This window comes from Miniopterus schreibersii (genome assembly GCF_964146895.1).
Source record: "Miniopterus schreibersii genome assembly, chromosome: 13".
In the NCBI taxonomy this organism is placed as follows: Eukaryota; Metazoa; Chordata; class Mammalia; order Chiroptera; family Miniopteridae; genus Miniopterus; species Miniopterus schreibersii.
In genome coordinates, this window is record NC_138113.1 from 10574976 (window position 1) to 10590383 (window position 15408).

At 39.6% G+C, this 15408-nt stretch overlaps 1 protein-coding gene across 3 annotated transcripts in view; it reads right to left on the reverse strand.

Annotated features, from left to right (window-relative positions):
* Positions 1–289: 289 nt before the first annotated feature.
* The window catches only part of ASXL2 (ASXL transcriptional regulator 2), an 80951-nt gene continuing 65832 nt past the window's right edge, over positions 290–15408 (reverse strand). For all 3 annotated transcript variants that reach the window (XM_081157305.1, XM_081157304.1, XM_081157306.1), the window contains 2 exons: positions 14424–15132; positions 290–11440 (listed from right to left, as the gene is read on the reverse strand). In XM_081157305.1, coding sequence (XP_081013431.1) covers positions 8978–11440; positions 14424–15132 — 3172 coding nt within the window. In that variant the 3' untranslated portion in view covers positions 290–8977. The remainder of the gene's footprint in view (positions 11441–14423; positions 15133–15408) is intronic.

Genomic DNA, 15408 nt, shown 5'->3' on the forward strand with positions numbered 1-15408 from the left:
TTAAGATAATGTGGTGTTGGTGCAAAGATATACAAATACGTACATTTCCATCCGCAATGCACAAGAGTTCCAATTTCTCTACATCTTTGCCAACACTATTTTCTTGGTTTTTTGATAACATCTACCCTGATGGGTGTGGAGTTCTCTCTCGTTGCGGTTTTGATTTGCATGTCCCTAGTGATTAGGGACATAGAGCATCTCTTCGTGCACTTATTGCCATCTGTATATCTTCTTGTAAGGAATGTCTATTCAAGTTCTTTAATCACTTTTGTTTTTTTTTGTTGTGGAATTATAGGAATTCCTTATACATTCTAAATATTAGATGTACGATTTGCAAACACTTTATCTCATTTTGTAAGTACAGGTTGCCTTTCACTGTTGATGATGTCCTTTGATGCACAAATTTTTAATTTATTTTTTCTTCTGTTGCCTATGCTTTTGGCATCACATCCAAGAACTCATTGTCAGATTGAATTATGAAGCTCTCCCCATTTTCATCCGAGTTTTTGTTTTTAGTCTTAATGTTTTTGTATATGGTGTAGGGCGAGGGTCCAATTTCATTCTCTTGCATGTGAATATCAAGTTTTCCCATTAACGTTTATTGAAAAGGCTGTCCTTTCCTCATCGACTAGTCGTGGCACCCTTGTCAAAAATCTTTTGACCACATATGTGAGGCTTTAGTTCTGTGCTCTCTATTCTATTCCATTGGTCTGGATATTTGTGTTTATGCCATTACCACACTGTTTTGATTTCTGTAGCTTTGCAGTACATACGTTTTTGAAATACACACACTCTCTTTCTGGCTCACGTTGACTTCTTTTAATCCTTGAATGTTGCCTGAAGAGACCAGCACTCTGTGTCATCCAAATTTAGCCAGAACCCAGGGACACTTGGCGCCATCAGGCACAGGGGAAGGTACAACAAGCAGGTACATCATTTAATGTAACGTCTGGTTTCTTTGGAAAAGAAAAGGCACAACCTCTAGAGTAAAACCGTATGCCTTTATTCAACATAAAAGGAGTCATTAAGATAAAATACAGTTTGTCCATGTGCAGAAACATTATTATACATTCAATTCTGAAGGTAGTTTTATACAACCAATGAAAGGGACAGTCTAAAAATGAGGGGAATAAAGACAGTGAGAAGCTAAAAGGCAGAGTTTTATCTGTCAAAGTACTAAGGCCTATGTGCACAAAGATTTTAAAGTGAACAAGACCAACATAAGGTCATTTGTTCCATTCTGATTTCTCTTGGTGCTGGTGAAAGTCTTCAGATGTGAGTTACAGAATTAAGATGGGTTTTTAAAAAATAGATCATAGCACTTATGGCTAAGAAAAAAAGTTTTAAGTCCTAGAGTTTCACTTGTCATGTGCTCTAGATCTTTCATGGACTATTTCGTGAAATCTCTAAGAACAAAGTTGCCCTTCAGTCAGTAGTTTATTATCAGAAATCAAACCATCAGGTTCTTCCCAGCCCAGAATCTATATCCTTATGCAACAAAAGGGGAACCGAATTTGAGACTCAGGAAGAGTTCCATTAATTTCAAACTTATGCAGTGATTACATAAAGGTTCAGCTGGGCTCACTACTAAAGTCTTCAAATTGCCACTGCCTGAAAACCTAAAATGAAAAGAATTGCTGACTCAGGGTCCAAGTCCAACTCCATCATTCCCAAGCTCCAGGTTATCTGAAAACATTATAGACACTGGTTTTTGAAAAAAACTGACCCAAGAAACATACAATTTCATGTACCACACGTTCCATAGGAAGAACATAGGCTGGGTGTAAAATAATAGTTCTAAAGTATCTTCAGATATTTTGATAAAATTTAATGCATGGTTTTCTTATTGGGCTAATCTGAATTTTGAATATTTAAAAAGAGGACCCATGATTAAAGTTAATAAAATGAAGTGGTGACAGAAGTTGGTTTAATAGTATTTATGAGCCAACGTCTGCGTTACTTAACAGACACAGGTGCACAACCCTAAATCGTGATCAGTGGCTAAAGCTGCCACTACAATTCAATACTTAGCCACTACTGAGCCCACAAATGCCTCCAAACTCCGTGTTCCACTCAGGGCAATTATCTTAATGGAACCCAAAACTTTAAAAACAAGAATTCAGTTTATGTAAATCTAGCTTAAATCCAATCTCGGGTTTACCTTTCTTCTTCCCTAGGCATTCTCAAGGTTCGCAGTGAAGATGAAAATCAGATGTTTTTAAATACCCTATAACTTCTTTTGAGTTTGAAGAACCAAAAAAGCTGAGTTTAAAGTTACTCTTCAGGAGAATCCACTACCTACTCACAGCCCGTCTCCACAGCTGACCATCTCTGGCTCTCTTCCAGGCTCAGTCTGTCCTTCCTGTTAAAGGGACATTTTCTAGGAGATTCCCTTTTTAGGTTGAGACTGAAAGCCACATGGAGGTATAGAGAGGCCCTCGTTTATAGTCTCTACGAAAGAAACCCAACCTTCTGTTTAAGGTCACCTAGTACTAGGAGAATACAGGACATCTGTCCTCCTACTTCCTGGACAGAGATGACACTACATTGCACAGTGGAATACACCTAATACCTCTTTGACCAAAAGGTAACTATGGATGTTTTGGGCATAAAAATTCACGTTGCAAACCCAATAACCCAGCTTAAAGATAAATGGGTAAGGGAAATTCAAGAATAAGCACTGGTAAAATTTATTCTTTTAAAACCTTCTACCAGAAAGTCTTAAAGTATTAGGATTTAGGCCACTAAAAAAGGTTAGGATTCTGCTGAGCCTCTTTCCAAGTTTTGTAACTTAGAAAAAAAAATGCCAATTCCACAATATTAGAATAAAACCCTAATTATATCCATGGAAGAAAAACAGGGGTGCAACATGTTAGGGACACACTTCCTTCTCGCCAGACTACCAGGTGACAATCAAGCTGTGACTTCATTCCCTTTAGCTTCTTCTGGGTTATGTACCCACTTGTTATTCCAAAGGGTTCACTGAACCCAAGATAAAGCATCTTTACTGACAGGAAGTAACTGAAAGGCATTGCTTTCGGCCTGATTCTCTCATCAATTTAGGTATCACTGAGAGATTTCTATCAAGAACTCTAAACCTCCTAATGAAAGTTCTCAAAAAAGGTAAATTTATTAATGTGGCTCCTGACTTCCACATTGCTCTTCTCTAGGGGCAATGCCTTCTTCTTCTTCATGGTTTGCCAGTTTTGCCCAGTGTGTTAAACACTTCTATTTCGTAATTCATTTACAATTAAACTTCCAACATGCCTAAGCCTTGGGAAGTACATACATGTTGTATGGTTACGCTAGCAAGACCTTTCACAATCTGCAAGGCTGCTTTTGTTTACCCGTGCATAACCAGGACTTCAGCAGTGCTCAGCACAAGCAGGTGTTCAATAAATATTTGAATTAGTAAATAACATGATTTGTACACAAAAACAGCTGGAAACATTATGCAAAATCTGATTTCTGAAGACCACTTATGGTCAAGTAGTGTCAAAAGAAATGAACACAGGTTTCTAAGACTGTGGTGGGAAGCTGGGGAATCAAGTTGAAGCTGCATCCTGGGACACTGCTTCCTCACTCAACCGCAGACCAGCTCTACCGTTAGGCTCCTACGTCATTACCTGAACAGAAGTTTTATTTCCAGTGAGGTAGGAGGCCCGTTTAAACAATGATAAATACGCGCTAGAAATCGGGTGTGGGGGGTATCATTGTAAATGGCCATCATGGATGGGTTCACACACATTTAAATACTTCATCTTCTTTCCTACCTATTACATATGGGAATTATGGGGATGCAGATGCTCCCTAAGACTTAAGAAGTTTTCTTTAGAAATAGTGTATTTTCAGTAAGATCTGTTCTTTTGGACAGCTAAACTAACCTCAATGTCTTTGGGCAACCCCAATGTTTAAAATTTCAGTTTTTGAAAAACAGTAAGGCTGTCTTCTAAAAAGCATTCTATGTATCCTTAATTTCCAAAGTACACTATTTTCATCAGTGAAAACCACAGCTGAGCAATTTTGGGATGAACTAAACTAGTCAGTTTCATGGGTCACTAAGATACATTCTTCAAATTCTGACCTTATTTCCTTTCAGGTCATTAATAAATCTATATATTATCCATTTTAAAAGAATGGGCTACATACCTTTATTTCCAAAGACTACCTGGGTATCACTTTGCTTCCTCAAGCATATTCTAAAACTAAGTATTTACGACCACAAAATTACCTCTTGGACATCAGGATTGCAGATTACCTCTAAGTATAGGACTATGGACGATGTCCTCTAACATCTGGCTCCGTCCTCGTTTTCATAAACCTGACACTAAGGAGATGAAATCCAGGTCCACCGAGCTCCTCTACCTCTCCAGATCCACAGGGACATAAGACTGGCTATGAAACTTGCTTCTCAGAGAAAAACTGGGCAACAGAAAAAGTGTTCGATTATCTTCATGAGATTATTTCTTCACACTCTCCTCGCCCTGGAAGGTGTTGGCAGTGAATGTTTGTTAATGAATTATTAACCAGTGTGGAGAAAGGAAAACCTATTTTTCCCTGAGGTATTTTCTTACCATTCTTTGTTCTAGAAGCAAACAATGGACATATTTTTTAAAAAATGCACCTGGGGTTTTATTTTTTTGTTTTACTTTCCCAATGACATTAAGTGGTTAGGAGACAGAACAGTTTAAGGGTGAAAATAGACAGACAGATTATGAGAATTTAATATTTTTAATATAGTTCTGGAATAAATGTTACCCTGATTTATCACCAAGTTACTCACTTTACTCCCTTCTATACAATCTGTGGAAATCTTCCAATAGTAAATAAGGCAACAACTGAGGGCCCTTACCCACACCACTCTCAGATATATCAGATCTCAAGATTCACCAAAAACTCCACAGTTTTTTTCACTTTAATTATCTTTTACTTAATAAAATGAAAAATAAGAATATATGAATACACACAATCTATATACATATATTTATTGCAAATACTTAAAGTTCTTATGTAAAATGATTTTTCTATATTTGTGAAAAAATATGACTTTTAAATGGTGCTGACACCAACTTCTCTGTACATACCCTCAATTCCAATGTTAACAATTCCTTTAAAAAAGGCAAAAAGACACAAAAGTTTACATTTACCAAACCAGTCTGTACAAACCTTATAGCCGGAAGGAAAAAAAATAGCTTGTGGTAAATAAGTCAATTTTCCTTTAAAATAAAAAATAAACTCCAAGACTATCACCCTTATTGCATTTTTTGGAAATAATCTGAGTGTCTTTAGAGTAACCTCCTTTGAAATCATTTGAGCCTTAACAGTGAGGTCCTACATTAAACATACCATATATGAGAAATTCAGTCTTCCACTGTCACTTTTTACATAGATATTAAAATATATATTACTTAAAATATATTACTGGAAAGCTATTTTTAAAATTGATCTTTAATAGTTGTATCAAATGTAAAGCATTAATAAAAATAAAGTAACCAATAATCTATGAAGCTCTTACTTCAACTTTAGGAAATGTTTTACCTATTTTCTTTCAATAGGTATGTAGGTATTGAAACATGGTAGGAAAGATCCCTGCCTATCATCATGTTTCTCAGTCTCTTTGGACTATTCTATAAATTGAGCTGAAAACTACCCTTGGCCAAGTTTTTACTCAGCACATTGTTGTAATGCAATGGGGAGACTTTTCCCTCCTTGTCGTGAAGTCAAACCTCTAGGCTACAGAGAAAAACCCTGGCACTGGTCACTGACAGTGAGTTCTAGAAATAAATAGCAGTGTAATGACCAGAGAAGACCCTTTCATTACAACAAATCATTTCACCCAAGAGTTTTTAGGGACTCTAAGGCAGAGATGGCAGTAAACAATTAGGATGATGACTGTCAGGTTATTAATATGTATGAATTTACACATTTACCTGGAAAGCAATGAGGTCTTCCTTTGGCTATTTATTTAAATCTGAGATAATTTCCTAAAACAACCACATCTGTGTGCCTTCCTAGCCCATGCAAGAATGCTTCCCTACCCCAAGAAAAACTGCACCTCTGTCAGATCTTTAAAATGTTACATGGGGTACCACAGACAGCTTCAGTATCTTGAGTACAGGAGTTAGGGATAAAGCCGAGCAAACAACTCCAGGTTATTTGGCTTTATTTTCTATTTAACAGGATAGAGAATTTTAGTCAAAATTCTTTTAGATTCAAGGAGCCTTCTTTCCGAGATGACTCACAACATTCATAAGAGAGATTGAGATGATACACTGTAATGCGCCCTCCCCAAGGTGACCTGCAGTGGGAGGCATCTGCAGCACACCCCAGAGGTATAAGCATCAGACATAAACCTGCCTACTCACTCGAAACAGTGCAACTTAATACCAGAAAAATAAGCTTAGCACGTACTAGACTGAATTGAGTGGTAAATTCTGAAAACCTAAAATAAAAATTGCTTTAAAGGTACTGGAATACCATACTTTAATAATTTAACAATTTTTTTGTCCAGTCTGCCTTATTTTCAAGAGCCAAATAGTAATTTTTTCTTCCTGTTCAGCGCATGACTTTCAACTTGAAACCAGTTTTGAAACAAACTGATAAACGGACTGTATTCAATTTACTACCAACCTAAGAGAACCTAACTATTCTCTTATTTGGCCAATATTGGGGCAGTGTATCTAGTCGATTTCAATTTCTGTTTTAGGGGCATTAATAAATGCAGGTGTTTTATTAGCTGGGTATTAAGAAATTTTGGTGAACAGTAAATCTAAGGACCATCTGCAAGAGCCTAGGTCAAGATGAAGAGGCACGATATGGTTTGCTCTCTAAATGAACTTGAAAATCCCTGATGCCTTTCCTCCTTTCCTGATTAGTTGATCCATCCTCAGATTAAGGGAACCAGGGAGGAGAAACTTTCTATTTCAGGAAAGGTGCAAAGAAGAAAAACCTCTTTAATCAACCCAAATTGGTAATTGTTTAGCATGTGGTCAGTTCTAAAACTCTCAACAACTTCCAGCACTCAGACCAACCCGCAGCCTGCCACTGAAGTGCGGAGTGCAGAGGTGAGCATGGGAAATCTGAACCAGCAACAGGTCTTTTTAAGCTCCCCCTGAATTACCCAGGACACCAAAAGTCTGAGAACAGACTTTCTTACTGGTTCTTGGCTGGAGAACTTAAACCTTACCCCTGGGATCCTTGCAGCTGTGTGTGGCTGGAAGAAAAAGGGGAGTCAGAAGGACATTGTCTAGGCGGAAACAAGAACACAGATATTAGTCCTCTAATTGCCTTGGCCCACACAAAAAAACAGAAACAACAAATGAAAATAGTAAAGTAATGAGTTTCTTATAGAGTTTGAAAATATCAAGAGTGTATAACATGGAAGGAGGACAGGAAAGGGTAGCAGAATGGGGGCAAAGGTTACTACTGCTTTCTCCTAACCTGGAATGTGACTTAACCAGTTTACACTGTTCTGCATGTTGTAAGTATCACATCCTGAATAATAAGTACAACTACAACTGTACTAGGTTACAGCAGTATTTTTACTTTACCTACTTGAAATTAGAAAACTTGAAATCAATATGCAAATGATGCATATTGACAATACTCAATTTTAAAATTCAAATTCTGGTAAACTGTAGGCTTATTTTAATGTTCTTTAACCATGACCTAAATATATATACTCGAAAATTCTTTAGTTGCTAGATACAGGCTTAAAAACACAACAAGGACACAAAAAATAAACAAAAACAACAAAGCTTTGGAGGTAATTTCTCTCCTTTCTAGATGTTCCCTTAGCCATTCACTGAAGCCCCTTTACATTAGAAATTTCTAGTGCAGACAGCAGTAATCCAAAACAGGGGACATATTTTCTAAAACAGGAAGTGTCTGACTTTTATTGTGTGTGTGCAGATGTCTTCAAAGTAACATAGTAAGATTACTCTATACTCCTCAGATGCCTGGGAGGTCAAGACAGGCTTAACAGAATGGGCAAAGGCGGCATTCATGAGCTTTTCTACCTGAAGCAACAACTGACTACTGAACCCTGGGTAATGGATTGGGAGAAGAGGCTGTTTGGTTTTTAATGTTAAGATTCTTTCCCAGAGTTAAGTTTCTGCACCTTTATTCCCCTTGCCCAACAAAATACACAGTTCAAATCACCCCGTCACCAATATTTCCCTGTTAATTTTATGCTAGTATTTTAAACCTGTTTGTAAGCTCCCATGACTAAGTACACGGACCACATTCACTATCTCAGAGCAGGGGAGTAGGATTAGGGAGCAGCAGGGACCCACAAATTGCATGCATTGTGCTTGTCAATAGTACTGGTTTAGGGAAGCCAAGAACCAAGTCAGAGCTTTCAGAGTCTGAAGTACTAGATGTGAAATTAATACCTTATCAAAATTTGAATTCAGAAGGTTCCATCTAAGGTAAAGGGGCTGAAGGGGCTGAGTAAACCCTGAATCCATATTCTGGAAAGGCTGAAAAATCCACATAAAACCTACAGGCAGGTGGTCAAGACATAATCAGCATGAACAGTCACTTCTCCAGGCCATTCATTCACTCCTTCCCCTTCCTAGCCTCTTAGGAAAGGACAGAAGGGAGACAAGCTTCCTTTCACCATGCACGGCACTGAATTTTTCTCAGAGTCACATGAAGTAGAACATAAATTTGAATTAAAAGTAATACATTATTACCTAAACACTTGGAAAAATAATGTTAAAAACAAAATGTGACATATTTACATGATTTTGTAAGTGCAAACTTGTCACAAATTCACAAAGTCTTGCTTGACTTAGACTTACTATACAAGGTGCTCTTCCTCTAAAATGTAAGATCTGTACTCTGTATACCTGATTAAGCAACATTTATCTCGACAACTGAGATCTACTTATTTCTGTGATTCCAAAAGGACGCAAAAAACACATCCTGTCATCCCTTCCTGCCTCCTGTACAGTGTGTTCTCTTTCTAGTCTCGTTACCGCACAACAAGGCAGGAGACACACAGTTTAGAGGGGCCAATGCAGTCATCATGGCAGAAAGCTCCACACCCCTTGCACATGATCATGGCTTTCAATCGGCAGTAACATTTCGAAGGCGTGTCCTCTATGCTGTTCTCTTCAGGAAATGCCTGGACAGGAATGGTCTGACTATGGCTGCTGGGATTCATAGTTTGGCTAGCAGGGATGGTAGTGACAGTCACTGAAAAAGACATGACGTCACCTACATTGCTAGATACCTGGCCACAGTCAGGCATTCCGGGTACAGCAGAGTTATGGTCCATGTCCGATGAAGTAGAGACATTGATCATGCCTCTGTAGCTTGGCCCAATCTGTGTGGGGCTCCCATACAGCTTTGGGGTTTGCAGTGGTGGGAGGAGGAGAGGCTGATGGGTGGGACTGCCTGTAGGTGGAGGAAGAGCAGTGGAACTGAACATCTCAGGGCTGCTGTGCATCGCCTTACCTCTTGCCACGTGAGCCATCTGCTTCTGTGCTGCCTGAATCAGATCTCTGGCTAGGGTCTTTTCATCAAATGTCTGGCCTCTAGTGAACAGACAGTTCTCCTTGCTTAAAGTGGTTTGCTCAGGCACTGGTGTCTCTGCCTTCATATTCTTGTTAGCTAAACAATCAGTGGCTAGGGTTTCTCTACTGTGGGGTCCTGAACCTGCTTCACACTTGCCAGAGCCCTGGGGCTCCTCCTTCACCATGACGGACTCTCGCTCATCACCAGTACTTTCCTCATCAGTATCTTCTTTGCCGCTGCTATTATCTCCCATTTCATTTTTACAATCTGTATACCCCATTTTCAAGGCCTCAGTGGGGCTACTTAGACAAAAACGGTCCTCAGGGTTTACAGAATGGGTCCTCCTAAAGCTCTCTGAACCCCGGCCATAGGTGGAAATGTTAAGTAAGTAGTGACCTGCCATTGCAGGCTTCGAAGTCCTTCTGCCAGCAAACCCCAGCATGAACCGCTGGCTTGTGGAGATGTCTTCTAACTGGAAACCTGAGTGAGTGAAGTTGAACTGCGGGGGCTGCACAAATGAGAGAACATTATGCCTCTGAATATGAACCCTTTGGATGAGAGTCTGAAGGATCTGATCTTGGGTTGCTTTACTGAGTCCTTCTTGGTGTGTGTCAATGGTAGAGTCCCTCAGATCCTTACCTGAAAAGAGTTGAAGGGGTCTGGGAACTGGGGGGAGATGCTTACTTTGCAAGGTTTTACCCAGTTGCTGTATTGCTGGATGAGAAGGCCTCTCATGAACTTCCTCTCTGGTGCTGTTTTCTGTTATGTTGGTGCCTGTGGGTGCTCCTATCCCTATTTCCTCTTTTGCAGTCAGTGGAACAGTTTTCATTTCAACTTTGGTGAGTGGTTTAGGCAGAATTTGCTCCATGGGAACATCTTTGCCCTGGAGCAGCTGAGTGACCAAAGGATTATTAGCAGGGATACTTGAGCTTGGCCGTGAAATGGGTCCATTCATATTTGAAGAAGTTCCTGGAGTTTTAAGGCTAGAAGCTGCTGGCAAAGTGCTTGAGGATGGAGCTGATGCGGTAGGTGCTACAGTTACACTGACCTGGGGTATAGAAAGCTTTTCTAAAGTGGCTGCTATTAATAAAGATGTTAAAGGGGAGGAAGTCATATCCACTGAAGCCCTCGCAGTTGTCTCTGCTGAGGCTGAAGGGTTTGGTGTATTCTTACTAGGGCCTGTTTTGGGCTCAACTGTGCCATCAGCTGCAAAATGAACAGGTGAGGCACCTGAGATTAGAGCAGGAACTGTTGGAGCAGAAGGTACTTTCTCCTGCCTGCAAGGACTGGGCCCTTGTGGGTGGTTAAGAGAGGCCACCGTGGCTGCTGCCCTGGCAGCATTCAGTTTCTCAATATTCAATTTCCCTAAAGCTGGTGGGGGTGCGCTAGTGTGAGCTGGTGATGGGACACTTGTGCATGCTCCACTGATGGCAGATGTTGGAGGCACTGAGGGGGTTTGCTGTAGTTGTGCTCCAGAGACACTATGAGGCTGTGCCTGGCCTGAGGTCTTGGTCTCAGGTTGGGGCTGAGTCTCTGAACCACAGGGTAAAAGCTCTCTCGTACCTCCCCTGCTTCCAGTTCCTGCCAGTTCCAGTGTGGGGCCCTTTCCAGTTTCTCTGACTCTACCTGAGTCTGGACTCCCTCCTCTAGCAGTCTTCCTTTCACCACCCTCTCCTGGACCTTGTCCACCCCCTGGGCCAGGTCCTGGAATGGTCCCTCCAACTGCGGCGGCTGCAGCAGCTGCAGCTGCAGCGGCAGCTGCTGCCCTCTGTGCTTTGACCAGCTGGGCTTTTGCTTTGATGTCTGCAAGAGTTCTGGCTCCTGTTCTGTTAGGACTAGTGATGGAGATTGGAAAACGAGCCCCGGGAGAGACCTGCGATGTAGGAAACAGCATGGGGGAGATTCTGGAGACCGGGATCTGAAAGAAGTAGGGGGAAGAAAACCAACAGATGTTAGTTTTCATTTACAAGAATAACAAAACTTCATTAACACTTACATTCTTAGAGTAGGATGAGCACTACAACACCTGTGACAAAGATGGGAGGTCTCTGATGAAAGACCAAATCATGCAGACAGCAACACAATTTTGTTTCTAGGGTCCTTCAACCTCCCCTTCTGGTGCCAAAGCCTCTCCTCCCTCAACATTCACTCCCACCTCATATTTCCATACCTCTCTCTCCTAATGTCACAACTACTCAAAACTGCTTATCATTTAAGATATAAACCTTTCTATGGTATCTGCATTTTCAAATGTGTATGTGAGAGAAGAGAGAAACAGAAAGAAAAAAGCAGCGTAACACAACTGCCTTGTGCTTCTCAGCATTCCTACTGAGGTCCGGGAGAAAACTTGCTGCTTCTGCTCCACATGTGCACGTGCATATGCATGCATACAACAGTTAAGAGTACAGGCTGAGTTACCTCAAATTACAGTGGTTAGTAGATTGCACTGGAAGGAAGAGAGTATGTATGTGTGATCCACAGGTGCACCCCACTCTGCCCATCCACATGAGAGAATATGTATGTAATGTATACAATGTTTACCAGTCATTCTCGTCCCTGCCTGGTATTATACTTAACCAGTGGAGCTTTTGAAAAATACATATGCTGAGTCCTATCCCAAAATTCACAAATTAGAACCCCTAGGGGGGAAAATGCTTTTTAAAAAAGCTTCTTGAGTGAGATTCTGATGCATTATCAGGTTTGAAACCACTGATTTTCATGTAAGATATCTTACTTGGGAGGGGGATGGGAAGACTGGGTGAAAAGGTGAAGGGATTGACTAGCACAGATTAGTTATAAAATGGTCATGGGGATGTAAAGCACAGCATAGGGAATATAGTCAATAATAATATAATAACTATGTATGGTGCCAGGTGGGTACTGGAAATATCAGGAAGAACACTTTGTGAAGTATGTGACTGTCTAACCATTATGCTGTATACCTGGAACTAATACAAAATAATAGTGAATGTAAACTGTAACTGAAAAAATTTTTTAGGCACTCTCCTTCATGGGAGCAGGCCCGTGCCTTTCCCTTTCCCTCTCTCCCTTCCCCGAGGCACTTTACCATCAGCTTTCTCACTCTCAAGCTCCAAGGGCCCTTCCTTAACTCTATAACTTGTTTCCTCAGCCCATTTCTTCTAGGAATTACTTTTTTCTATCTCTGTGATTTACCAAATAAATGTTGTCTTATAAAAAGAAATATACACTGTATACACACAACACTGTTATAGATATGCATATATGACACATGCACATACACAATTTTTATATATATATATATGTGTATATATATATACACACATACATGTATAACATTTGTAATCAAATTTGTACTTAAATTTTGTTTAAAAGGTATTATTTTGTTATACATTAATTTAAGCTTTGTCTAAGAAAGCGGGATTTGTGATCAAGTCTACGGTAAAATTAGAGTTATAAAGCAAGTTCTGGTAGAAAGTCTTTCTTGGAGGCGATGAGGAAGGAGCAGAAAGTAAAAGGAAAAAGTTAAACAGTATTAACTTGGTCATAATGGATTTAAGTTTTCAGCATTGAGCCTCTTGGGATTAGCAGACTATGATGTAGTTTAGCCTCTTTACAGATGAGGAAATGAAATGATGGATCTTACCAAGTGTCATTTATATGAAGTAAAACCTAAACTGTAACTCAGCTCTCAGGTCTGAAGATTAGTTCTGACTGACATTCATTAAAGAAAGGTTTCTAATATTTGTATAAGAATAGTAAAAATAATTATCATATAAATAAAAATATCTGGCAAACCATGACAGAATGTGTTAATGGTAGAAAATTATCAAAAAATAAGGAGAGATTAGTAAGTACTGAAAGCATAAATCTTAAAAATAAAAAGTACTAAGGAAATGTCATACTATTAGTAATAAGAAGCAAAATGAGAGGAGTCACATGGTACATGAAATGGGTCAACTACTAGTAAGTGAATGTTTCCAAAGGGTGTTTCCTGACAGAACTAACTTTGATTCACCTAAATAAAAAAAAGGAGGGGGGTATTTCTATATGGCTTATTTTCCTACTTATATCCTAACGTGGATGAATACCCAGTGCCTGGGCTCAGAGTAGACACAATAATATTAATAAATACTATTAATAAAAACATATTAATAAATAAGTACTATTTATTAATTAAATGAATGAAAGGACTGCAAGCTGATATTAAGCACAAGCCCAAGTATTAATAAACCTTTAGATCAAAAGTAAAAATGAGGTTGGGTTTTCAAAGGTACACTACTAATTAGATGTAATCTTTATATACTGAGAGAGAGGCACTGCTATAGGAATTTGAAAGATTTTACACATAGTAATATATGATTAAAATGGAAATGAATGCCATATCCTATGTAGTAGAGCTTAGCAAGACTATTCCTTCTTACCAATATCCTTCAAGTAACCAGTGGTGACTCATGGTAGCCACACACACTTCCTTTGACAGGATGGAACTAAAGGTAGCTCTAGACCCATATCAAATCAGTTACAGCAGTAAGAAAAAGGCCAAGGAACACTTAAATATTATGGTTCTTGGTACAAATATATGATCTTTTGATAACACCAATGGCCTCATGTTTATCATTATACTTCTCATTTCGCCACATAAGACACTATAATTTCCCTGTCTTAAGATACAAGAGTAGCCAGCAGAGAGGTGGGTGGAGGTAATTTACATTAGATATCCAGGTATCTTACTTAATCAAACACCAACAAAGACCTGTAGGAATGCAGTTCTAAATAGCTGCTTATTAATAATTTTATTCATATAAAGACCAGAGTTACACGTGGTCTCATATGAATAAAATTACTTGAAATTTGGTAGGTGTCACCAAAAACTCAGTGTTCAGGCCATCTCTCTCTTTTAGTTCTTCCCATTCTCTTACCTTGAGAGGTGGTACTTTTCGCACTTGGATCCTGTCCCCTCTATTGAGAAAGGGCTGTGGAGAGACTTGAAATGGCTGCTGGTGCTGGCGATTCTCAGTGACACGCGGCCTTTTCTCCCAGCTCGTAGAGGCCTCTTCTTGGGTGAGAGAAGATTTCCTCTTGAGGCTTTCTGAGCTGTGATCAACCAGAGCTGATGAAGGCTCTTTCACAGTGGTCTCCTGTGGACCTGCTTCTACTATGGACTTCATTACTGGTTTCTCCACTCCAGGACTCTTGGGTTTGCTCAGAGACTTAACTAAAGCTTCTTGGCTTTCATTTTTGTTAAAGTCAGAAGGTGCAGTGAGATGATTCTCTTTCTCAGATTCCTGTTCAGCAGAAGCAAGTGGCTTCTGCCCCAAGACATCCTCATCCTCTGGGCACTTGATGGGAAGAAGGCTACGCTCACTTGTGTCGCTGGTGGAGCAAAGCAGGGGGTCAGTGCATTTAGGGTCTGGCTGCACTTTATCTTGGGTTTCCTGTTCTTTTCTGACTGATGATGGCATATGGACTTCTCCTTTAGATTCCACCTCGGGAATTACAGGGATTATACTGACAGGGGAGGCCTCTGAAGGAAACATGGATTTTGGTTGCTCAGTTGGGGTTTTCTTTACTTTGGGATCGCTGGGTGAAGCTGTCAATTTCTTTGAATCCTCAAGGCTCAGGCCAGAACTAAAAGGTGAAAGAAATATTCCAGTTGAGAAATGGGCCACGTTATTGAAGCATTATGAGATAATTGTATATGGCAATGCCTAGAAGAACCTGATACATAATAGGTATTCTTCATATAGTATTTTTTTATTATTATTATTATTATTATTATTATTATTATTATTAGTGACGGTTCTGGAGTCAGAGTGCCTGGATTCATATCCTGGCTCTGATTATGACTATCCATGTGATATTAAGTAAGTGACTAGCCTTCTGTACCTCACTTTCTTCAACTGT